This window comes from Canis aureus, chromosome 10, assembly GCF_053574225.1.
Source record: "Canis aureus isolate CA01 chromosome 10, VMU_Caureus_v.1.0, whole genome shotgun sequence".
NCBI classification, from domain to species: Eukaryota; Metazoa; Chordata; class Mammalia; order Carnivora; family Canidae; genus Canis; species Canis aureus.
In genome coordinates, this window is record NC_135620.1 from 72,621,011 (window position 1) to 72,647,737 (window position 26,727).

The 26,727-nt window shown below is 43.7% G+C and overlaps 1 protein-coding gene across 4 annotated transcripts in view; it reads right to left on the reverse strand.

Annotated features, from left to right (window-relative positions):
- The window catches only part of ASTN2 (astrotactin 2), an 850,745-nt gene that overhangs the window by 486,067 nt on the left and 337,951 nt on the right, over positions 1 to 26,727 (reverse strand). For all 4 annotated transcript variants that reach the window (XM_077913090.1, XM_077913089.1, XM_077913088.1 and 1 more), the window contains one exon: positions 26,403 to 26,549. In XM_077913090.1, coding sequence (XP_077769216.1) covers positions 26,403 to 26,549 — 147 coding nt within the window. The remainder of the gene's footprint in view (positions 1 to 26,402; positions 26,550 to 26,727) is intronic.

Sequence of the window (26,727 nt, forward strand, 5' to 3'; positions counted from 1 at the left end):
TATTTATTTATTCATGGGAGACACAGAGATAGAGGCAGAGACACAGGCAGAGGGAGAAGCAGGCTTTCTGCAGGGAGCCCGACGTGGGACTCGATCCCAGGACCCCGGGATCATGCCCTGAGCCAAAGGCTGGCGCTCAACCACTGAGCCACCCGGGCGTCCCAAGAGTTGGCTTTTAAGCTAGAGCTTGAAGGATACAAAGAACAACACACCTGGCAAAAGGCGAGGTGGCACTTGCTCCTTCAGGTTCATGTTCAGACTTGGCTTGTGTTCCTCTTAGTCTCTCTCATACTTATAAGATACTCTACTCAACTACCAGCTACAGATGTCATGTTGGAGCTTTATTCATTCATCCACATAATTTTTTTTTCATTTAACAAATAAAGCACATACTTTGTGCTGGGTCTTGCCCCAGTCTCTGGATGAGCAAAATAGGGTGTCTGTCTACTCAGAGCTCATAGTCCAGGAAGGGAGCTCAGATTTAGCAAATTTAAGGCAAAACATGAGTCGGTTTTTTAATTTCCCTTTTATTATTCTTCCATTTGAATCGCATGTTTCTTAAAAACTGACTCTGCCTTGTCTTACTCTGCAATCACCATAGTGCTTAGATTCAGAAGATGTTGGGGAATATGTGTGTAGATGATGAGGAGGGAGAGAGGGAGGGGGAGGGGGGGAGAAGGAGAGAGAGAGAATGCACAAGCACAGTAAGGCCAAAGAGTGGCAAGCAGCTCTCTGGGTAGGTTCTAGCATAACTTTGAGAATAAATACACAGGAATAGAAATGTATTATTCCATGTGTCTCATATATCTCTAGTTTTCCAGTGGACCCAATTTTCTTTTCTTGGCTTCAGATCAAAAGTAGCCCCATTTTCTGGGTGCTCTGAGACCCCTCTTTGTGCTCAAATCAATCTCCCCAGAGAGCAGTGACTCTGAAATGAATCTTTGCCAAAATCTCAACTTCAAAATGTCATGTTTCCTTATTTTTCACTATATATATATTTTTTTTTTTTCTCCCACTGGCTTGTGGGAATATACATCATCTAATTAGCCAAATGGATTTTCAGTTCAGCCCAATCGTTTCCTTATCTAGCATCTGAAGCTCAGCGTTGCTCAGGGGACCACACGGGCACGGAGGTCCTCATTAACTCTGATCTTCAATTACATTGATTATAAGCCTGCTCCTGTAATTGTGCAGCATAGATCAGAGGTGAGCTGGGGAGCTCAGGCCACTCCGTAGTGTTCTCTGAAAAGCCAGAGGCACCTCGGTCCCTAAAGAAACATAAAGCTACAGATGAGAACTAAAAATACCACGGAAGGAGGTATCACCAGACAAAATTGCCTGGCGAGCCAGACGGCAGCTGCAAATCCCTTTCATTATACCTCGAATCAGGAGACAGACCTCTGAGAACCATGGATAGATTTCAAAAGAAGGCTCTGGTCACAGTGGTGAATGGGAAGCGGAGAGATGAAAGGTTGTGTGGTGGAAAGATGGTCTTCACACACGGCACCCAGTGAAGTTTTTGGCCAAATGTATTCACCTCTTTTCCCCCTCCTCATTCTTTTTGAGTAAAAAAGAATTAAAGGTTTATTTCTCAATGTTACATCGGGCATTCCCATGATGATCCTATCTGTCAGGGTCTTGGACCTGGGAGAAAGGTCTTTTCAGGGCACAGGATGAAAAACCAAACCAAGAAACAGCAGACTTGAGGAGCCCACCTGACTTCAGCCCAACAAACCCATGAAGAGTGCATCCACTTCCATGCCTCCCCTTATCCTCAGAGCCTCAAGTCAGGTTTGAATACATTCCACCCCCTGCCATTGGCTGAACACCATTTAAAGAATGAGCAACCAAATCTGCAAACCTGAGGTTAAAAACAGAAGTTTGGGGATTTGTGAACATAGGCAAAGAGCCTGGAAGGCTGGGAGCTCTCAATCCCTGAGAGCAACAGCTCTCTAGGGTCGTGGGGCGGGTTGTGGGGTGGGTAGGCTCTCTTACAACTATCATCAGCCACTCTTCTCTATACGGTCATCTCCTGAGTCCTTATAGCTCTCACCCCTTCCGCCCTGTTCTTCCCCCTTTCCTTGGATCAACTGCAACCTATTCCTCTGTATTGTCTCCCCATCTTGGGCTGATCTGTGCCTTCCCCAAAAGTCAGATGTTGGAAGGCCTAACCCTCTGTACCTTTGAGTGTGACCATATTTGGAGATGGGGGTCTTTAAAGAGGTAACTAGGATTAAATTAGGTCGTCAGGTTCGGGTCCTAATCTAATAGGACTGGTGTCCTTATAAGAAGAGATTAGGACACAAACACAGAGGGAAGACCATGTGAGGGCCCAGAGAGAAGACGGCCATCTACAAGCCCAGGAGAGGTCGTCAGAAGAAACCAGCCTTGCCAATACCTTGATTTCAGACTTCCCACCTCAAGAACTGGGAGGAAATAAATTCCTGTTGTTTGACCACACAGTCGTGGTACTTTGCTATAGCAGCCCTAGCGAACTAACGTACTCTCTCTGTCTTATTTGATAACAACTACTTCTTAAACCCAGTATCTACCCTGTTTATTGACCTTTGTTTTTGCCATCGATCCCGATGGACCACTTTTCAGAAGAAAGTTTTCAAATACATAAAATATAATGCATACTATTACAAAGGGAACCGGTAGCTGAAACAGTTCTATCCATGGACACTGCCCCCCCGCCCCCGCCCCTCTCTGAGATTGTGAAGCCCAGGATAAAAACCCTAGTCTAAGCTAAGCTATTTCTATCCATTCCACAGATGCCCAGTCTGCTACCTGACCCGGTTCCAAACACTCCAACATTGTTGGATGGACAAGGGAGTGGCAGCCAGATTATAATGAATATGCAATCCTCCTGAAACATGTGAACGAGATGCAAATGACAAAGAGAAGAAGAAAACGAAGAAAACACGGAGAAGTTCCACTGGCTATTTTAAAGAGGGTCGGCCTCTTTCTTTTGGTTCAAATACTTTTTTTTTTTTAAGCTCTGAAGAAGATAGAAACTTGGTTAAAATTAGAATCTTCTTAGAACAATCACACAATAGATCACAATTTTATGAAGCTAAGTTACGTATTTAATTTTAAAGAAGGTTAGAAAACTTTGAGTTTCTGTAGGACAGAGGAGCTCAGCTTTTTTTATTTTTTTTTACTAACACCTGTGAAGGAGTCTTTTTAGGCACTCTTTTCCTCAACCACCCCCAACCCATTTAGTTTTAATACTGCAGATATGCTATGTATGTCTGCATGTAATGGGCTTTTGCTATACATTAAAATAGAGCAAAAGGAGGTCCCCTTACCCCAGAATCAATTTTCATGTTTTTGGAGTTTTCTTGTCCTCACTGAGAATGAATGCTCTAGTTAGAGATAAACTGAGGGTTATGAAAGAAAGGAACTGCCCAAGATTCCACTGGGATTAGCAAAATATCTACAGCTAGCTGAGTGAGGTGAGGGTCACAGATGGACTGACTTTCCCAAGGCAACAGAGGTGTAAAGTGTTGGGACTGGGCCAGAGCCCAAGTGCGGTGCCCCAAGTGCTCAGGGTTTGTCCTGGTATTCCACACTGATAACCGAGAATAGATCCCAAGGAGCTAAGTTGTCTCAAGGCTAACACTCCCTCACTGTGTCAAATGACTGTAAATTTGTGAGGTCCATGTCACGCACATGGAAGGACTCATCACTAAATATCCCTTAAAAGGAAGCATGGAGATGGACAGGTCACTGGTATTTGGACATAACTATAACACAGAGTTAGAGAAAGAGTTACTTCCCAACAAAGCTAGATCAAAGCCCTGTTTTCTCTTCCCAATGGAAGTTTCCTTGATTTCCTCCAGGCAATTGTGTTTTTACTATTTTGTGCCTTCCCCACTTCAAATTGTGATCAAAGTCTGGCTAAAACAGATTGCCACCAAATTCCACATGCCTTAACGTATCACTGGTCTTGCTTCAAAGTTGAGTTAGTGGTGTCTGAGTCTGGGCAAAAGAGGTTTCAAGTGCTGAGACTTCAAAAAATTATTTTTCTCCCCAGCGATATAACAATTTGGTACCAAGCGAGGCAGCAGGGGAAAAAGAACAAAGTCACGAAATGCCTCTTGTTTTCCTTTAAGTCACTTAATTTTTTTAAAGAAGAGCTGTTAAAGATTGAATGGAACTATTTGCTTTTAATTTAAGAATTTTTTTTCTTTTTCTTTTTTTTCTTTTTTAACTTTCTTCATGACTTCATATGCATCAAACCCAATCTCAATGTTGGATTTCTTTTTGCTCTAAGATCAATGCTTCTTGAATGAACATGGTGGAAAGTTGCTCCCAAGAACTCAAAAATCCCATAGCTCTGATTTGCTAATACATCCTGCCCTATTATGCACAGGGGAAACATCCCAGGGCCCACTGTGGGTGCACGGAACTGCAGATAATACCAAACTCTACATATGTTTTTTTTTTTTTCCTTTACATACATCCCTATGATAAAGTTTAACTTATAAATTAGGCACAGTAAGAGATTAATAATAATTAATAATAAAACAGAACTGTAAAAATATACTGTAATATAATTTATATGAATGTTGTCTCTCCCTAAATATATTACTTCAGTGTATCAACCTTCTTCTTGTGATGATGTGAAATGATAGAATGCTTATGCAATGAGATGAAGTGAGGGGAATGAATGCAGGCATTGTGTGGTATGAGGCATCCATTGACCTCCTGACGATAACTCAGGAAGAGGATCATCTGCTTTCAGACTCTGGTTGACCTCAGGGAACTGAAACCACAAATATGGGTGCCTACTGTGTCGAAAAATTTCTCATTCTTAGTTGTCCATGTAAACAGGAGCTCAGATGAGAAGCAGAAGGCTGGACTACAAGGTCAAACCAGGCATGGTGTAAATCCTAGTCCAGACTCTGGCCTGCTATGTGACCCTGAACAAATCATTTAATCTTGGCCAAGTCCTCCTCCGTTTCCTTATCTGTACAGTGGCAATGCTTACATCATAGAGCTTCTATGACCGTTACATAAAATGCATTTGAATTGCCTAAGGACAGGACCATGGCTGGCTAGGGCCTCTGCGTTGTACTATTCTGGGAGACAAAACTGACATAGAAAACCATGCATTCTATGTATAATTGCATGTTTACCCACATAGATATTTTTGTATATTTCATATATATACATATAACTGGATAATCACGTGACCATGTAGATATGCAAGCATATGTGTATATACACACAAGCACAGATAATTCTATGAATAATTGTATCCCATATGGATGATGCCTCTTGGAGCTGTGCTCCATGGTGGTCCTGCCCAGGACGTAGACAATAGTTTCATTAAAAAAAAAAAAAAAATACACACCTTTCTCCTGCCTGCTCAACTGAGTCTGCTCATTTCCCCTGTGCTGAGCTATGGCTTGTCCCAGTAGCACCTCCAATCTTCACTGTAATTCAGGGTGAGTTGGGTAATACAAGAATAAGGAATACAACTTTAACATGTGTGTCAGCAGTGAAGTAACCTTGTAGAGGCCCAAGAAGAGTGCCTGACACATACTAGGTCCAGTAAATCCCTAAGGAACATACTATGCGTGTAGCTAAGACAGGCCTGGCTGACTGCAGGACCAAAGGAATGAAGGCACTGTGTGACTTTCCAGATTCATCTGCTTAACTTTGTTGCCCAACCAGGCCCTGCTAGTCCTTCTTCGGGTCTCCCCTCTTCTAGGACATACACTTTTTTCTACTTTTCCCAAAGAATCTGCACAAACGTCAGGGGCTGTTTGGCAAAGATGGCTCACAACTGCGAGCGCTAAGAATAACCATATTAGCAATTCCTCCCGGGTATGTTTCATTACTACACTGTGGGTTCAATGCCAACGGACCAAATTAGGCCCAGGCACCTGCCTGCCTTAGCGTCTCTTCTGCTTCACCGTGTGCTCATGTCTGCTCCTCTCTTTCTAGGTCTCTGGCCTTCTCTTCTCTTCTCTTCTCTTCTCTTCTCTTCTCTTCTCTTCTCTTCTCTTCTCCTCTCCTCTCCTCTCCTCTCCTCTCCTCTCCTCTCCTCTCCTCTTCTCTTCTCTTCTCCTCCCCTCTCCTCTCCTCTCCTCTCCTCTCCTCTCCTCTCCTCTCCTCTCCTCTCCTCTCCTCTCCTCTCCTCTCCTCTCTCTCTCTTCTGTCTAGAAATCAATTCAGTGGCAAAAGCACAGACCCTGAAACTGGCAAACCCACATTCAACAAGTGCCCTTACCACTTACTAGGTGAATTACCTCAGAAAATGCTTCCTATTTCTTTTCTCAGCTTCCTCCTCCAACACGGAATGAATACTACTTACCCTGGAGCATTCGCATGCATATTAAACATGACTGTGTGTGAACCTGACTTCCTTGATGTGCTTATCAAATGGGAGATTTTACTGCTGCTGCTGTCATTAACCTAATTGATCCTCGAAATAACTCTGGAGGGCAGGTGTTATCCCCATTTCACAGACAAGAAAACTCAAGCTGAAGGACGTGAAAGGTACATGTCATCCGTTGCACAGCTAGGAGGTTGAGGATTCCAAAGTAGGACTCATCCACTGGTCTCTGAGTCTAGAGCTCTGTCAAACTAGGCTGCCTCCAGTTCCTCTCACTGCTGGATGTTTGTGTGCACGCCTGCATGTGTGCGTGCATGTGTGTGACCCTGTGTGTGTTCTTATGTTTGACTTCTGTCAATAGTCATCTCTGGTTATTTCTTGAAGTACTAAGCATCTCATGGTGGTGGCTGAAACATAAATCAGACCGTGTTGAGTGTGTGAGAGAGTGAGAGATGGCAGGGAGAGGTGACACAGTATTGTAATTCAATACTTAATATCTCCAGAGACATGTAATACATCCTCATGACATTTCCAGAAGATATTTTCTGGAAACTGGACAATAATTCAAATTAATGCTAAGCCTAAATCTAATTGTTTTATGAGGCTACAAAGGACTACATAGGAGAAAGCTTCCAAAAATGTCGAGGCTTCAACAGTCGTGTCGATGGAACAGATTTCCCTGTCTGGCACAGATGAGAGCAGCTGCCTAAATATACAATATTGGTACCTGGAGCAACATTAACAAAAGAGACGTGCGGCTCAGCCACACCGTGAGCCCTTCACCAGCCAGACCCTACGATGAATTATGAGAACGGTAAGGAGAGGAAGGACGAGATTTGATTTGAGGGCCAAAGGAAGGCTTTGGGGCTCAAACAGGACACAGGATGGCTGAGATCCACACTTCTGGTATATGACAGGCGAAGGAGGAGTTATTTCATCTTGTTCCCAGAGGGAGGGCTGGTAGGGCTTCAGGGAGCCAGGCCCTGGAGCCAGACACGATGGGTGGGAGCCCAATCCTGCCACTCTTCCATCAGCTGACTTAGGTCCATTAGCTGACCTTGTGAACCTCGGGGTTCCTACTCTATCAAACAGGGACAACAGTACCAAGTGCATAACTCGGTGTGTAAAGGCGCATTGAGATATCCATGGTTGGTGAGGAAAGCAAGGTGGCCAAGAATATGTAGGACTTTATCTCAGGTTTCCAACAAACAAACAGCAATTCAGAGAGTGTGTGTGTATGTGCGTGTGTGTGGAGTAGTAAAAATTCTGGAAGGATTCACACGGCGTCATTAACCCAATAGACTAGGACCAGGCATATGAAGGAGGGCATATTTAGCACTGTTTCATCCCCTCCTGTAGTATTTCTGTAGTATGAGTGCTGCTGCTGCTGCTCCCCTCCTATTACCACTACTGCTATTATTACTACTAACACTACCAGTATTGATGCCAACTACTTCAGAAGGTTTGGAAGAAATAAGGGATAGGATAGAGAAAGAGTTATAGTATCGAGTCCAGCACATAGTAGGTGATCAAAATGTGTTTGTTCTTTCTTTCTTTGTCTCCAGCAACTGAAGACTGTAGTTTCCCTCCCTTGGAACCCAGGGGGCATTGGATGAAGACTGGACTGGGCCGTTCCTTCCCAGCTCACCACCCCCCCTCCCTGACTTTGTGCAGATTGCTCTCATATCCTGGATGTCCTCCTCACCATGCCAAACTCTTCCTTCCCTTGTCCCCTCACCTGGATGTGACCTGTCCTTCTTCTGTCCTGAATGCCCCGGCCTCTGCACCTCTGTCCTTACATCAGAGTCACTGCTAATGCCTGGGAGTTCAGCACACGCTAACTGAGCAACCCCCACCCCGCCAGGTGGCCAGGTCTGGGGCATGCTGCTGTTTTGGCCACCTCAGAACAGAGTGAGCTTTCTGAGGGATAGTCCACGTCTAACACATCTTCAAATTACTGTTTCTCAGCCCAGTGTTGGGTGCTTAGTGGGTGATCAGGACACATTATGAGTGGATGGATGGATGAAGTGAGAAATGGCGCTTTCAAAATGAAGAACACCACCTTAGACACTATCCCATGGAACGGAAAGAGGGAAACCACGCAGCTCTCCGCACCCACTCTCCAATGGTGCTTCAAATGTCACTCAACACTTGCTGATGAGCCTCAGTGGCAGACAGTTTTTGTTTAGACGTAGGTGCTGCATGACACCTTTACAACCAACATCTCACTTGGTCCTCGGGCAAGGAATATTGGCGGTTCTGGTCAGACATCTTGCTCAGCAGCTGTGCGAGTTCGGAGAAACCTATTACCCTGGTTGGGACTTAATTTTCATTTGGAAAAAAAAAAAAAAAAGGAGAGGAAAGTAATAGTCACTTCCTTTAGGATCCCTGTCAGGAAGAAGTAAGTTAATGAATATAAACTGTGTTTTAAGACGGGTTGGCATTCAATCCTACCATCCTCTGTGTGTAAAAGCCCATATGTGCTATGAGTTATCATTCCCATGTCACAAAGATGTTGAAGGCACTGAGGGTGCTTCTTGCCTGAGTTACATACAATTATTTAATGACGAACCTGAGACTATAGTCTGGATGTCCAGACTCTGGGCTTCATCTACTGCCCCTGTGCTGAAGTCTGAATGTATTTAATCATACATTCAACAAACAGTTACTGAGTGCCATATGTACCCCAGGGCCTGGGTGTGTAAGAACTGAACATTTAGCAGGGAGCCAGAAAGATGCAGCACCATAGCACTTGGCTGTAAAAAGTGCACAGTGCTGAGTAAGAGACGAGAACTAAACAGGTAAATGCATCAACACTTATAGGACCTCAAATAAAAAGGGAGAGCTGTGGATTAGGCAACAGGCTGTTGTGAGAATCCAACTGTATGTGTGTGTGTTGGGGTAGAGGAGGGAGGGTGGCGACAACAGTGAAATAGTGCTCCTTGCAAAGAAAATAAGACACTTGACATTTCTGAGATTGCGAATCAGTTGGGTTCTGTTCCCAGTGGGAATGAGCAGCAGCAAACAATGTTAGAGAACCCAGGGGATGTGCAGGACATTTGGCACATGGATACGTTTTTGTTTTCAAATTTAATTGTCCTTCCTGGAGCGCTTAGTATCTGAAGGAGCACAGTTAGCGACCCAAACCACGATTTTGTGACTCTAAGCCAAACCCCGCGCTGCAGCCTCATGGTTTACACAAAAGGAATGGGCACGAGCAAAGGCCACACGAAAGACCAAATCTAAAACTAACATAATTTCGCTTTTGCAAAGAACTAGTCCATTTTCTCCATTTTTCTGTTGTTAAGGTCATTGAGATGATGAAGCCCTTCTGTCTCTTCACGGAGAGTGTGTCCAGTGCAGTGTTTCAGGGCAGAAATATGAAGTCAGGTGGTCAGTATTCACGTCTGGCCCTGCCAGGAACTAACCAAGTGATAACGATTCAGTTAAATGGGCCTTGGTTTCTCAGCTATAAAATGGATAATAATCTCATAGGAATGTGGGAGGTAATGTATGTAAATTAAATTTCTGTTGTTTCAAATTACTCAGTTTTAATGTAAATGAGGTAATACACGTAAAGTCCTTAAAACAGTACCTAGTACATACTAAAGGCTTAATAGGTGTTAGCTCTTCTTATACTATTTCTACCTACATATATTTGATGATTCTATTGTGAAATACAAGGGAACGTTGCCTCGTTCAAATACAGTTTGGGAAAAACAAACACAATAACCCAGATTCCTGCTTAAACAACATATTAGCTCTGGATGTAACAGTGTAAACAAAAGCTCATTCTTGACTCATTTCTATTTTCTTAATTGCCACTCTTGCTTTGGACCTCAGCCAGGAGTCCGTCTTTAGCCATGCCACGGATACGTACACATCAGATTGTGTGTGTGCGTAAACAAGAACACCCGGCTCCTGTTGCTTCTGGGGGCTGCAAAGAAATGGCATTAAAAGTGAGTGATTTGAAACAACTGAAATTTAATTAAAAACAAAATTAAAAGTTGTTCCAAGCCCAGTGCTTCAGCCAGCAAGGCTCAGAGGAAATTAGTAAGTGGTACTAATAGCTGGATCCAATTCACAAACCTCTATGAAGAGGTAGTCAGAGGGAAGAAGATGCATACTCTTTAGATGAAACAATTAAAGATCACTTCTGAGAAATAATCATGAGCGGTATCCCAGGGCAAAAAGGAATATTATTAGCTGGTGTGTTTCTTTTTTGACTTTCTCATTTCCATTACGGGAAAGTGCCCTGAAATTCCCCAAGCAGCGTCTTCTATGGCAACAGACAAGGGTACTGATTTTGAAAACCAGACTTAAAGGAGTGGGAGGTGGGGGCAAATTCCTCTTAAAAAATAATTGTCGCCCACTGCCTGACATTCCACATGACCAATTCATCTATCCCTTAAAATTTCAAGGACTCGGGTTGCTTAGTAAAATTCCAATCCCCTTCAAATCAGGGGTCTCAAACAATGAGCTGACAAGCACCAGCTGGACACTGGGGACTGGGTTCCAAGATGATTAAGTGAGCTGGTTCCTGGGGCACCATCATGGATGAGATCCGAGTGGGCAGGAAGGCTGTGTTCCAGACAGAGCAGGGTGGCAAGTCCAAGGGGGAGGTCAATTTGTTCTCAGTGCAGCATGGAGACAGGCAGAGGGGGAAAAAACAACTACGAAAAACACCAAAGACTACCAGGAACCAGGAAGATACAGAAAATGAGCTGAAGGTGATACATAGGGCGGGGAGGGAGATGCCAGGGAGAGAAGTAACCAGGATGCTGAGACTTCCTGTGAGTCTCAGTGGGCTGGAAGGGAGGTGGCCCCGTTGAATTTTAACACACAAAGTTGAAGCGGATAGCAAATGCCCTCGAACAAAGAACACACATCAGAACCCTACTTCACTGAACACCAGTTCCCTGGCTGGTGGAAAGGCAACCAGAACGCCTATTCCACAGAAGAGCGGATGACTGCTCGCCTCTGCACCCCTACCTCACCCAGGCCCCCCGAAGCCGTGCAGATCTCATTCCAGATGGTCCATCAGTCTAGTGGCTCTGAACGTGCTCTGCCTGGAACACACTTTCCTCCTTCATACCCTGCACGTCTGGGTTTAAATGGCACGTCCTCAGAGAGGTCTTCTCTGACCACCAGATCTGAGCTTGCCTTCCCAACGCGCCTCTTGGTTTTAATTGTTTTCCACCATTTCAATTATTTTCACAGCGGCTCTCATTTATTTCACTGCCACAATGTATTTCGGTATTTTGCTAATTTTCTTTGGTGTCTGTCTCTTGCTGAGAATCAAAGTGTTATGAAGGCAGAGGCATTCATAATGTCATTTTCAGGACAGCATCTCTCTTGCTCCAGGACACATAAGGATACATGAAATAAATATCTGTCCAATGTGTGAGTAAGTTCGGTGAAGATTAAATAAGACATCGCAGGTCGAACACCTAGTACACTGCCGTCATATCAGAGGCACATGATGACTTTTAGCTGATATTTTTAGAATCATCTAATATTATATTGATTTAGATTCTAGCAGTGAGCTTGATTCCGGGAGGGCAGAAGGATGGAGAGACGGAGAAGGCACCCGGAGGGCTCCAAATACCGAGTTGCTGTCTTCGCATTGTGTCTGGAACCCCCAATGTGCTGTAACACAGATGGCTGTGTACAGGGATCTTACTGGGGAGCCTGAGGACGGGGAGGGAGTGGTGCAGAAGGCTGACACAGCAGGTCCATCAGGGAGAGGGGGAAGCTGAGACCAGTTCTCTTTTGCACAAACCAGTTTCATCTTACCCTCAAACAAATTCTTTGAGGAGGAGGATGAATCTGTCCAAGATCAACCTATCCTTAATGCTCAGCTCAACCCATACTTTCTCCAAGAATCCTTTGAGATCTGGGGCACCTGGTGGCACAGCTGGTTAAGCATCTGACTCTTGGTTTTGGCTCAGGTCATGATCTCAGGGTCGTGAGAAGAAGTTCTGCATCATGTTCTGCACTTGGCATGGAGCCTGTTTGGGATTCTCTCTCTCTCTCTCTTTCTCTTCCCCTCTAGCCTCTTCTCACCCTGCTTATGTGCATTCTCTCTAAAAAAATAAATAAATAATAAAATAAAATAAAATAAAATAAAATAAAATAAAATAAAAAATAAAATAAGAATCCTTTGAGATCTGCCTCAGTGACAACTGTCTTCTCCAGCTTCCATTCTCTTCCAGAAGACACAGCTTTGTAAACCATGCAGCTTATGTTTCCTGGCTCAAGGCTGCTGTTCAAACATCCATCTCCTCATTAGCTCATGTCTTGAATGGGGAATAGATCTAAAAACATACTAGGCTCCACTCCATGTTGGAGACTGACAAAATCTGGAGCCTAGAAAGTAGAGGAAATGTTGCTTGCCTCAAAGTAGGACATGGTTCAGCCGGGAGATAACCAGACGGAGACATCAGAAAGCATGGCCAGCGCTGTGATGAAGCTGTCCCAGGCACCTCTGGGCACACAGAGCAGAGCCTTGCCTCCTCTGAAGGCTCAGGATGGCCACGTCGGGGCTGAATGCTGAAGTATGAGAAGGCGACAGCTAGGTGGAGGGGATGGAGTAGGCAATCTAGGCAGAAAGAAAGGGATGTTTGCAAAGCAACAAAAAAGACCCTTCAGGGCCTTCAGGGAACAGCCCTGTCATAGGGCGGGCGAGCCGTGAAGCGGGAAACGGGCAGAGAAGGGCCCAGGGTAGCTCCTGGCCTCCTGACGAGCAACCCGCGGAGCCAGCCACTCTGCACCGCCTTCGCCCTCCGACGGGGCGGCAGCTGCCACCTTTCATCGGTCCCCTACTTCACCTGTGACCCCAGCCCCACGGCGGCCGCCCTGCACTTCCCCTCAGGTCTCGCTTCCGTGGCTGGTCACATGCTCAGCCCATTCACACGGCTCTGGGTCTGTGAGGGACCGGCCGCCCGGAGCCCTGGTGCTCGCGGGCCACGCCAGCTCCCGAGGCCCCACCGTGCCCGACCACGCAGTGAGACTCCACCTGAAATACTGTCACACCCTCCAGTCTTCAGGGCAGCGCCGTTAGAAATCCGCCGGATTACTTTTGCTCACCTGGTGACATGGCTTGCTAGTGATTTTCATGCGGCAGGATCCGGAAGGTCCTAATGCCGTGTCATCTTCAAAGTTGCCTGCACTTTTTTTTTATCTCCTTTTTTTCCTACAAACATAGCCGAGAAGTGGGCATCCGGCTCTTGATCTTCGCATGGGACGATCATGAGCACAACGGTCAGGATGGCTCGCCCCCGAGCGTGTTTCTACTGCTCAGGTTCCAGCCTTCAGCCACCTGTTTCCTCCTTGCAAGCAGGGCCTGAGTCCTGGCACGCTGGCACCCCCATTTTCCAGAGGATGGAGCTGTGCTACGGGAGGGGTGAGTTAGGGTGCGAAGCCATGTACTCTGCCACTGGCATTCGTGGTCTTAACCGCCACACTTCACGTGTGGGGTCACCAGCTCTCAGGGACACCAGGAGGCCAGGAGGCAGGTGCAGGGCCATCTGTGGCTCCTTCCCTCTCCTCAGCCCCTCCTCGCAGTGACTCCCTAAACATCCATGGCTCCAGCCCTACTGGGACTTCCTTGTCCTCCCTCTCACTTCGAATACCCTGGTTTAGACACCATCATAAAGGCTAAATGGAACAGCCCCTTAGTGGGTGCCCCACCTTCCGCGGTGGCCACTCGGACTCCCCTTCTACACTGTGGTCAGTCCGCAAGCCTTTACTGAACACCCACTGAGTCCCTGGAGGTTTCACAGGAACAAGATAGCTACTCTGTGCCCCTAAGGGGCTGAAGGGAGCACTAGCTGAGCACTGACTATGTGCCATGTGCGCGTCCACCGCTTCATATTCTGTCACTCGACTGCCCTCGGAGATGCTTTACTGCTCTTGCCCTCATTTCACAGATATGCAAACAGAGGCTTAGGAATTAAATAACAAGTTCACTGCTACACAGATAGAAAATACCAGAGCCAAGTAGGGAACGTAGGGAGTGTGATCCTACATCCCGGACTCGTCACCAAATCAGAGGTCGCATTGCAAATCGCAGTTGCGAATGTGCTGAGTGCACGTTTATCAGGGAGACCGAACTTAGACGAGGAGGGTGAAATGCCAATGAAAGTGCGTATTACTGAGGGCCTCCTGTTTGTCAAACATTGTGCTCAATGCTTGACAGATATTATCTCATTTAATTTTCCTGGGAGGAAGCTATTATTATCATGCGCACTCTATAGATTAAGAGATAGGCCAGAAAGGTTAAGTAACATCTGTAATATCAAACAGCTATTAATTCCCAGAGCCAGCATTTGAACCCGGATGCATCTGACTCTCCAGCCTGAACCCTTCATTACCATCTTGCGTGGCCTTTTGTAAGAGCAACCGCGACCTCTACATTCCCATTTAAGTCCTTTAGCGGCTCTAGGACTTCCAATCACTCCCATGAGGAGAGCTCAGCAAAGAGACTCTGCTCTTCCGTCTGTCCCTCCTGTTAGTTCCCGTTGTGCCCCTTGGAGCCTGGGATGCTTTGGGCGTCACCTGTTCCTGCCACACCTTTTCTTATGATGCGCTCTTTGTCTGGAACATTGTCTTGTCCTCACTGTCTCCTGGATCTCCAACAGAGTATCCTCTCACTCCCAATCCTGCCCATCCAGCTCCTTCCAACGGGACAAATCCTCTCACTCCCTAAGGCTTCACCCAGGTCTGGAAAGTGGAGACTACTCCAGGTTTCCCCGGCAACCTAGCTGACTATGGCCTACGTGCCCTACCTCGTCCAGATTATGATTTGCCTTCTATTGTAGTCTTCTGCTTTATGGTTATCCTGTCACTTTAAATGACAGGTGTGATCTTTTTGAGGATATGATTAGCATTTACTGAGCACCTGCTATGGGATATTTTCATACCAGCCTCTATTTCATCTTCAGCATCACCTTGTGAAGTAGGGGCTAAGAGCTTTACTTTGGTAGATGGTGAAATTGCTGGCTCAGAGGAGTGAGTGACTCGCCCAAGACCCATATTTAGTAGGGAGAGAGATGCAGACTTGCACCTGTGGTTGTCTGATTCTAAATCTCTTGTGTTTTTGCATCTCGGCCTCCTTCAGAGTTGACGGTGTCCCAGAGTATGACTTCTTACCCTGCACAGATGCTCAGCAACAGTCAGCTGAAAGCCTTAATATATGGATTCACCAATAAAGCCCAAACGGGAATACACGCAAGAGGGAATACATGGAGAGCTTAGGGGTGCTCCGGGCTCTGGGGACCATTCAAGCTGCAGGTAAGATGCCCAGACCTTTAGCAAAGGTTCAGAAAGTTGCCAACAGCTGCCTCCAAACCAAGGCTGAACAGCTGCGATATGTTTGGCTTAGATCATCCAGAGGGGTGGCTGGGGAGGAAAGCCAAACAGCAAGGCTCTGCTGGGCATCAGGGACCTGATGGAGGGAGTGCAGAGAGGCAGGAGGGATGTGCAGGTTTTAATTATTCCTCCCATCTCATCTCTACCCTCTGCATATGATACATTCTCTCCCTCCCATACTCTTTCTGGCATCCGAGATGTTCAAGGTCCCTTGGCAGCTGAAGCTGGGAACTGGGGATGGGGAGGCATCTTTCCCACCATGGCCCGGCTCCCCACCACTTCTTTTTTCATCCCAGAAGCCTTGGGAGCCCACAGTCCCTGCCCAAGCTTGGCTGTGATCCTTATAAGCTTTCTTCAAATGGCAACTTGTGGGCTGTGAAAGGTTTGCTCAGCTGCCTTTGCTCCCAAGATCCTCGCTCAGGGGCTGCCCAGCCCAGAGAGGCCCAGACAGGAGTCAGAAGAGATGGGGCTGCTAATGGGATGGTGGCATCAAAACTCCAGAGTCCCGTACCCAATGGGAATAGTAAAAGGGGACTTTGAATCTCAATATTTGTCATTCCACTTTTAGAATGTTAGGGCAGGGAGGAATTTTAAGTACCATCTTGTTCCCTTCCCAGATTGTAAAAGGGGGGAAAAAACCCACAAAAACAAAACTGAGGCCCGGGTAAGCAGAGATTGCCAAAGTCCTGGGGAATTCATGGCAGAGGCACAGCCCAACTGCAAGCATCTAATTCTCTGTCTACCACCTTCTGTATCCACTAATTGGAAATCTTTTTTTTCTCGACCCCTTCCTTCCTGTATGACACTGAGGTGGTCATATAAACTCCCTGGGCTTTAGTTGCTCTTAAATTTAAAATGGTTAGGATAATGTCTGGATCTCCTTCATGCGGTATTAGAATTAAATGAGATAACCCTTTGCAAGGTACTTAGCAAAGGGCCTGGCACTTCGCAGTGTTTTGTAAATGTCACCAATTATTAGTGTTGGTATGAGCTCATCACTGGGAGGCTCGACCAGCAGGGTCTCCATGCACCCAAAGCGTCCATGCCCCTCCGGGAAGCCTGCCACCTTCCGTCACCCAGCTCTGGGTAACCATCAGTGGCTCCGAGACCCAGCTCAGGTAGGATCCTGCAAGACGTCCCCCCCTTGGCTGTACTCCCCACCTCCAGTTTGGGGTGTGCGACTGCCCTTCTTCTCTGTCCCCACAGCATCCAGGACGACAATCTCTCTCTCTCTCCGGGAGAGGTCAGAGATGTGTTTTATTCGTGTCTGCACCCCAGACATCTGCACATGCCACGGAGCAGGGGATGTGTAATACTTGTTGATCAAGGGAAGGGAAGGAGGGAGGAAGAGAGGCAAGAAAACAGGCATTGTGCATCAACAAGGAAGTGTTGCTATGAACTCATTCTTAATTATTTAATTTCTTCCTTTTGCCCAAGCTAAGCCTCCCTAATGTGGTACCTTCTACAGATGTGGCCATACCCACCAAGAGCTCTTTCCAACTCCTTTAATGTCTTTATAAATAATAACGTTATGAACAACAGAAAGGGAACAGCACCACGTTCTCATCATCAGAACTAGCCTCAGAGTTGGCCAAGTGATTCCACATTCATCAGCCATGACACTCACTTGAAACACGGAGTATTAACAATGCTTTTGGGATGAGGAAACTGAGGCTGAAGGTAAAAACAAAACAAAACAAAAACCTCCAAAAAAACGAACAAAATAAACCTAGAAAACAGAATACCTGGGAATAAAGCTCACATCTCCTGGGTCACAGGTCAACGCATTTAACCACTGCCCCAGGTCACCTTCCCCCTCCCAGCACTGCACCCCTGCCTCACCCCTACACTACTCTGCAGACACCAAGCCAGCAAGGATGAAACATCTAAGTATAACCTCAAACTCCATCTCATTGAAGCTGCCATCCATCACTCTCTCCTCCCCGTCACAAAGTCAAAGTCGTCTTCTGCTCACAACAGCGGAATGGAATTATTAATGAGAATAAATTAAATTTCCCTACCCCCCTTTCAATCGTTCTCTGCCCCCAGTTCATAGGAATGGATTTTTGGACTCAATGTGCTATCAAAACACAGAAATTAGTCTCCAATTTTGGACGTCAAACTCAGTTATCCCTTTTGTTAAGGAAGGGAATTAATAACAATTCATCCTGGTCAGATGCCAAGCCAACATCTTAGCACAGAGTGTCATTAGAAATCCCAACCCAACTGGCTGTTGTGATATCTTGAAAAGCTTGAGCATGTTCAGCTGCTTAGCATGGTTTTCCAGGGTTTATTCTCCCTCAAGCCCCTTGTCACTTTTAACCTGGGGATCAGTGACTATTTAAGGAAGAAATGGCTTGAAGCATTTTTTTTCCTTCCATGGATGTGTGGATTTAGACTTTTCTAATGAAAAGGTTGGAGGGGGAAGAAATACCAGATTCCACTCTAGAGGGATATCTAGATCCCTCACCCCTCCAAGCATCAGCTCCAAGCCATTGCTGAGCAAACTGCCCATTAAGTACACGAAGAGGGAGAAGGGAAAGAAGTTTTCACAGTTTATAATTATATTACCAGTTTCATTACAGATCTCATTTTAATTCTGACTGAAACTAGCCTGGCCTTCTCCCTGCACCCTCTCATGTATAGTTATTAAATCTGGGTTGGAGTTCAACCTTTTCTTCCTTATTTCAGCATATTAATATAGTTTATTGGTATTTCATTGCCACCTCCCCCCCTTGGGTGTTCCGAATCTCAGCTCAATTTATATTTTCCCCTCTTCCTGGGCTTCTGGATGAAGCTTGCTTCATTTTGGTGTTGTGGGGTGGGGGGGGGATGTGATTTTTATCGGAGTTTCTTATTTTGGGGGATGGGAACGAAAATGGTGGGGAGCAAAGTCAATCACAGAGGAAAGGCAAACTCAGATTTTGTGTACTGTCATTCCCCAGGATGTATCTTCTTAGGGCATCGAGGTCCACCTGACTCCCTGCCCTCCACTCATCTCACGGACACAATGCTTTATCTGTCTACTGAAGCCTCTGTTAGGTTTCACAATAGGTTAGGACATGAATAAGCTGTGGCCCTCTGTTTTCATTCAGTGAATGCTTCTTGGTGACACACACTCTGTTTTGGACACTGTCCTAGGTGCTGAGTATAATGAGCAAAACAAAGAGTATCTCTAGCCTTACGGAGCTTACAACTTGGGAGGGAGAGCCCAACATTAACTAGATGATAAATAATTACCAACTGAAATAGCTAAAATCAGGGAATAGTGCAGGTCTCATGGAGAATGATTAGGAAGGGACTTAAAAGAGGCTGGGATATGAAAAAGGGGGGGGGTCAATCACTTTATGGTAAATAAATTTGTCCAAGAGAAATGAAAGAAGTGGGGAGAAAATTTTTCAAGCAGTGGGAACAACTTGTGCAAAGGCCCTGAGGCAGAAGGCAGCCGAGTTTATTTAAGGAACCCATATAGAGGCAGTGGAGTTAAGTTGAGGCTAGTTAGAGATGTAGGCAGGGACCTGATCTTACAGGGACTTAAAAGTCATGTTATAAAGTTCAGTCTTTAGAACAATTATAATAGGAGGTACTTAAACAGGTTTTAGGAGAAGATGCAATATGTCAAGATAATTCATTTTAAAATATCACTCTGTTTGTACTGTTGAGAACAGACTGGAGGGGAGCCAGATTTGACACAGGAGGCCAGTTTCTACGACTATGGCAGTTGTTCCAATGGCATATTCATATCAATAACAGTTATGGAAGGTAGACTGTAGGATTATTAAAAAGGTACAAATACAATGCTATGTAGTTTTCAAGGAAGGGGAGATTATTTTGGACTAGAGGGTTTTGGGTTTTGTTTTTTTTTAAAGAAGTTTTTGAGGTTTTGCTAAAGAAAGTTTTCTAGAGGAAGGAGAAAATTAAGTTAGGTTTTAGAGATGGTAGGGTTGCAGAGCATGGAAATTTAGGAAGGGTACTCATGGTTTAGGCAACTACATACAGGGAGGAAGACACAGGCAAGGAAGCCCATCTGCCATAAGAGCATGGAATGCATGCAAAGCAGTGAAAGACAAACAGGGCAGAGACTTTGCTGTGGAGAACTTTTATACCTGAATATGTTCTCTGATGCTCAAAGGTCTGTAATCAACACCGAACATTTTAAAATAGAATCCAAGACCCTGCCAGAGAGTAGAAGGTCCAAGGAACTACTCTTGTTAGACAAGTTTCTTTGCAGTTTGTGATTAAGCAGCCCCCTTCATCATGGTCTATTTTTTCCTTCCAAGAGTTGAAAATACTCCTTCCATGTAATCGAATCACTACACACTAGCTCTAAAGTCAGTTATAACCTTATTCTTCATTAAAAGCACGAAGCCAACATGTTAGCTCTCTCTCTTGGGTTGAAAAGCATGAAGTAGGAGTAGGAGCAAATGAAAGACCGAGACTCACTGTATACAATGTTTGTGTCCAAAAGCAGCTACACACGTGGCTTATTAATAAAGTAGGCCATTCTAATGATGGGCATTTCCACTTCAGGATTTCATAGGCTGGTAAGGAATACTTATACCCCAAATTCCACAGTCATAGAAAACAAAGAGGAGGGATCCCTGGGTGGCGCAGCGGTTTGGCGCCTGCCTTTGGCCCAGGGCGCGATCCTGGAGACCCGGGATCGAATCCCACATCGGGCTCCCTGTGCATGGAGCCTGCTTCTCCCTCTGCCTGTGTCTCTGCCTCTCTCTCTCTCTCTCTCTCTGTGACTATCATACATAAATAAATAAAAATTTAAAAAAAAAAAAGAAAACAAAGAGGATTTGAATATCACCTAGTCTGATCCAAAAGGCAATGCTAACAACTTAACTTGATCTTAATAAATAAATGTTTTTCTATGAATGTTTTGATGCAATTTACATAACACATAAAAAAAACTGTATCTGTGCATATGTGAGTGTGTGTGTGTGTGTATTTATCCAAGTAAAGCATTCAAGAGATATCCCTAGACTTCAGTCTTTCCTGAGTTTTACTCCATTTTTGAGCCTAGGCAAAGAATGAGTGATGCTTAGGGATGAGGTAGTAAAGAATAAACAAACATACTTTGAAAGTACAGAAATTAACCATTTTAAAATTTTATTTTCTGATAAAATGGCTCTGAATCAAAATATCATGTACCCAAGTCAACTTCACTTTTCCTCTATGGCTTCACGGAAATATGGTCATCTCTTCTCAGGAAATTTCCTATGATGGGGAACTCTTTACCTTGCAATGACCCCTTTCCAATATTATACAAAAATGATCACAACTACTAACATTTATATGATTTATTGAGCCATTACCAGGTCTCTGGAACTGAGCTAAAAGCTTTATGAGCATTATTTCATTTATTCTTCACAATAACTCTATGAGATAAGTATCGCTACTATCCCCACTTTATAGATAATGAGGCTGAAGCTAAGAAAGTGAAGACATTTTCAGACTAAGGATCATTTGATCTCATCTCTGGCCACCCTTATCACCAAGGTAACTCTAATTTTACTTCCTAGGGACTTTCAAGTCTGTCCCCTTTTCAATACAAGTAATAATAGCTATGTTCATATTTGTCAAAGAGTGGAACATGGAAGGACCTTGGACCAGGGGTTCAGGTAGACTTGGACTTTCATATACCTTGTTTACTTCTGTGTCAGTCTGGCCGAATCACTTAACATCTCTTGATACCTACCCTCCATGTATGCAAAATGGGGATGCTAAATGCTGCCTCACAGTTCTGCTATGAGACTTGAATGATTAAATAACTCCATGCAAGTGTATGCATACTGCCATATTTATAATAGATTTACTCAATAATATTAGGTTCACTTTTTGATTAGTTTCCTTCAACTTCTTATAAAACAATTCTCTTCCACCCTTTCCTTAAGAGGTCATTAGGTGTCTATAATGTTTTTCCAGTCTCACCTACAAAGCCTCTCTTTTGGACAACTTCCAAAATATCACTCACCTTCTCAAAACCTAATTCCCAGAATATAAAAGAATATAAAAGAGAACTCTGGATGTAGTGTTATTTCTCTACACTAGAATGGAGCAATCTCACCCATTTAATCTAAACAATTTATTCCTTTAAAAGTTGTTTCTTCTAGGGCGCCTGGGTGGCTCAGTTGGTTCAGCATCTGACTCTTGATTTTGGCTCAGGTCATGATCTCAGCATTATGGGATTCTCTCTCTCTCTCTCTCTCTCTCTATCTCTCCCCTGTAGAAAAAAAAAGTTGTCTCTTCTACTGGCTTACTGCAGCGGTAGCATATTGGATAAATATATCCTGACTTACACTGGGAGCCTCAAGGAATGCACAAACTGACATCTCAAATAAGATCAGATTTTAAAATTAACCAATAACCACTCATTCATAATGCCACCGACATGACAATTTGGATGAAACCCAAATCCATGTTCCCAGGGATGCTTTATTATAAAACTCATATTCACATTGTATTTGGTGTGATCACAACTACTGGAGCTACAGCATGAGGCAGCTCCATTAATATGACTTTGATAAAATCAAAGATGGAAGAAACCAAAACCCCTTATCAGAAACCCAAGGGGTCTCAAGGAGTTATTACATCTGCTGGATGGGAAAAAAGTGACAGAGATATTAATGTATTAATGCAGCTCTCAAACTTCTGTTGATTGATCACAGAATTCTCATTAAGAATATTAATACTTGGCCTCCACTCCTCGAGAATGTGATTCACTATTTCTAAGGCGCACCAGCCCAAATGACCTAAATGCAGATGACCTACAGGCCACAGCTAAAAAAAAAAAAAAAAAAAAAAAAAAAAAAAAAAAAAAAAAAAAAAAAAGCTGAATTCAGTAAGTTTAGACACAAACCTAGTCTACATCTTCACTGTGTACTTAGCAGGGAAAAAAAGCTAGCCACTACTGGCCTTGAGAAGACTAGACAAAGAAAGGGGCGATTTACCAAGGGTTTGGATACAGGCTGCAGGATTTACCAAGGGTTTGGATACAGGCTGCAGGATTTATTGTTCATGCCAACTGGGGTCTGGACAAGTGCTACACTGTGCTGACCTTTACCTATAATGGGAAGTAAGCATCAGGTATAACACAAGTGCAGAATTTATTTTCTTTCTGAAGACGAGTTTCATTTCTCAGGTCCCTTCTTCAGGCTTCAGCACCACAGACAGCCCAACATCCATGGTTGGATGAGTGCTCTAAGGGCTGGCAGGCTGGCAGCTCAGGTAAGGTTTCTGAGGAAGGTGAGAGACATGAGAACTGTCTTGGCCTTGATCCTTGGGTGGCTTTGTCTCAATGGAGTCTTTCCCATTTAATGGGGGCTGCTTTCATCCTGATAGGCCTTGTTATGATGTTGTTTATAACTCAGCCAGTAGCTGTAGGTGGGGGCCAATATTATGGTGTGTGTGTGTGTGTGTGTGTGTGTGGTGTGTATGTATGTGTATGTGTTGATAAAATCAAAGATGGAAGAAACCAAAGCCCCTTATCAGAAACCATATATATATATATATATATATATATATATATATCCATATATATGTAATATATATAAAATATTGCTTACTGTATTTATGCTATGTATCAATGCATTTACAAATATTAATGCCAACTGATAATAAAGGTTCAGGAAAATAGACACCAGCATCATTTCCCCTCTTGCCTTCCTGTATAACACTCTAGGATCTCCAGAAATCAGAGCTGGAAACCCCACTAGTCCAATTCATATAAATTGTTCTTTGTCAGGCCCTGCCCGACCTCCATAGAAAACTGGATTCCACCCTTTTTCAAGTCCTAGTTTTCTTATCTGTGAAATGAATTTAATAAAGATCACTTTGGAGAGCTGGCGGGGGAATGGAATGTGCAACACACACAGATTATCCACCCACAGGAGGCACTGGGATCATGCTGGGAAAGGTCTGCTTGCCGAGAACTACTGGACAGTTATGCACCTGACTTTAAGTATTCATTGCTCTCAGGATTCCTGTTGATCCCCAAAAGAATCATAGTAGAATCTATCAGAATAGAAGGATCTCATCTATTTAATTTATTTTGCCTTCTTGTTCTGATGTGTCCCAGCTTCTAATGTCTCTTCCTTTATGCATCATTTTAGGGATAATAGTAATAACTGTTGCTATTTATTGAGCAATAATAATGTTTTAGATCTTTTACTGGTATTTTATTCACATGATGTTATTCAATCTTTTCAAAATAATCTCCATTTTACAGATGAGAAAAATTGAGACTCAGGAAGGTTAACTGACTCTCCTATATTTTACAGCAATAAAATAAGGAAACTGAGATTTGAACCCAAACAGACTCATTTTAAAGGACACATTCCTAACCAAAACAATGCAAAATGTAGGGAAAGGGGGTTCCATTTAACCTTGAGATGAGACCTTTTGGGCTAGCTCCCCTAGCGGTGCCTGCCATATTTGAACTCTCCAGTACTTGTACACTCCATGGTCAGTTTCAATTATCCTTGATCTCTATGTAATTCCTGCTTTAGTTTTCCTAGACTCAGTCTCCCCTTTCTTTATTGAGATCTAATAGAAGATTTCCCATGCAACCAATCTTAAGTCTGCTTTAATTCAGGTTCTGTTCATTCATTCAACACATATTTACTGGGCATCTACCAGGCAGTGTGCTTGTTATCAGGGATATGATATCTCTCCCAGAGGCCACAACTCCTGCCCTCACAGGGTTTCCATTCTAGAGGTAGAAACAGATAACTGTACAGGAAGTTATAAAGTTTTTAATTTATGACAGAGGACAGAATAAGGACCACTGAAAAAGGGCATATCTTAATTCATCACATTTTTGTCTATCCTTCTGAGCCATCACAACAATTTTGGAGTTTTCTTGGGGGAATCCCTTGATTTTCCAATTTACCAACTATATGTTATCTGAAAATCTGATAAATATGGAATTGTAGGTTTAACAATAACCCAATAAGATAGGCATTGTTACTATACTTATATTGTAGATGCAGACTGAGGCTCAGAGAGTAAGTCATTCACTTAGCTATAGACACTGAAGATAACAGATTCAGCTATTTGAATTCATATTTGTATTGTTCTATAACCTCTGCTCTTAGCCACTAAAGTATTTACCATGACCCTGAGCAGGTTACTTAGACTCTTAGGAGCTCTATTTTTACATGCATGAAAATATTCAAAATTTGAATGTTGCTAAGGCCTATCATTCTACAGTTAAAGAGCAGAGACTATTGAAGCTAAAATAAGGTCACATGCTTTCAACAGTGGCCAAAATTTGTCCTTTTGGTTTTTCCAAACTCATTGTTCATCACTCTTAGTCTTTCATCTCTATATGCTAACCACATCCAGGCTCTGGTAATTCTTCCAATCCCAATCTTCATGAGCCTCTATGACTTAGATGCTTCTGTAAGTTCAATTCCTTTTGCCTCCCTCCACTACCCCTTTGTTATCTCATACTCAACATTTTTGCCTGTTATACATGCGCATGTGATTTGACAGGAATGTACCACAAGTATTGTGCTTAGGACAGAAAATCAACTGCATGCATATAAAATGAGAAAAACTAAACTTATTTGCAGTTCAGATGAAAGAGGCTCAATCACATGGTGAAGTGGGAGCAATCACAGGATGCATTAATAGAAGCCTGAATGTTACAAAGAAAGGAAGTAGAAGTTCTGCTTTGGATAAAATATACTAAAGGGATTGGTGCTATGTTCTGAACATGAACTTACAAATTAAACACAAAAGTGAGTTACAGTGAGATAAATCTAACAAATACTGAGCAAGGATCTCAAAAACATCCAAGACATCCAGCTGGAAAAATCTCTAAAAAATTAATGGTGCTAATATGGTGCAAGAAGTCAGATGGGTGGTTGGTTACCTCTGGGAGGGCTTTCATGGGGAGGGAGCATAAGGAAGTTGTAGATACTGGGAATATCTTATTGTTTGATCTTGGTGGACTCTTATGGAAAAATTTATTAAGCTGCATACTTCATATGTCTTCTTCATTGTATTTATGATAACTTTTAATACACTTAAACATAGTAGTACCAAGCACTTGGACAAGCATTTGGGGAAATAGGTGCCACCGCATCCTGTTGGAGTATATAAAGTGGAACAGATTTCTGAAGGGCACTTTAACAATAGCTATCAAGCACCTTAATCAATTTCTTGGGCCATGCTTTGCAAATGATTATAGTGGCTACAGTGTCTCATTAATTCAAATTAATTGGGTGAAGAGTAGGATATAACATTTACAGGGAATGAGATATGAGTATTCTCCAGGATATTTGGGAAATTCCAACAAAGCTCATATGATCTTGTTTGTCATGTTTTTTAATTAGCAAATAGTATTTGGGGGTGGATATTTTTAGTTAGGAATAGATTCATAAGCAATAAGAAAGAGTAGGTTCTCTAGAGTAGCTCAATCTTTCTGCACTCACATTTGAATTCTTCCTCTATTTAACAAAATTTAACCTTGCCCATGGCAAAGAGCAGTCTGTGGTTCCGTTGAGATAATCCAGGATTCCAAGTCATAAGGGCTTCTTTCAAGCCCTTTAGATGCTCCCCCCTCTTTTTTAAATAATCTAATTGTGTGCCATTTGTGGAGGACATTTGACCAGATGGGTGCAAGGTGATGAGCAGGTATGGGGCATCTTTTATTTTTGATTCTTACCATCTGCAATGAAGTGCTCAGGCACGTGCAGAGTCACCTTCACGGTGAGTGGACAGGACATCTGAGTGCCACACACCATGGCCAGGATGCAGGAGCTCACAGCAATCAACGTCAAGGCTGTCTTGTTCACTGGGCTTTTCAGCAAACCTAATAACAAAAATATACACAAAGATACATAAGTTCATGAGGTGATAAAATAGGAATAGCACGGAATTTGGGAATCTTCCTATTTTCCAAATGGAAAGCTGGGGAAGGAAACCATTTTTTCCAACTTCTGTGCTTGTCATGACATAGCAGCCTTTTTTGGGTCTCAACTTCACTCTCT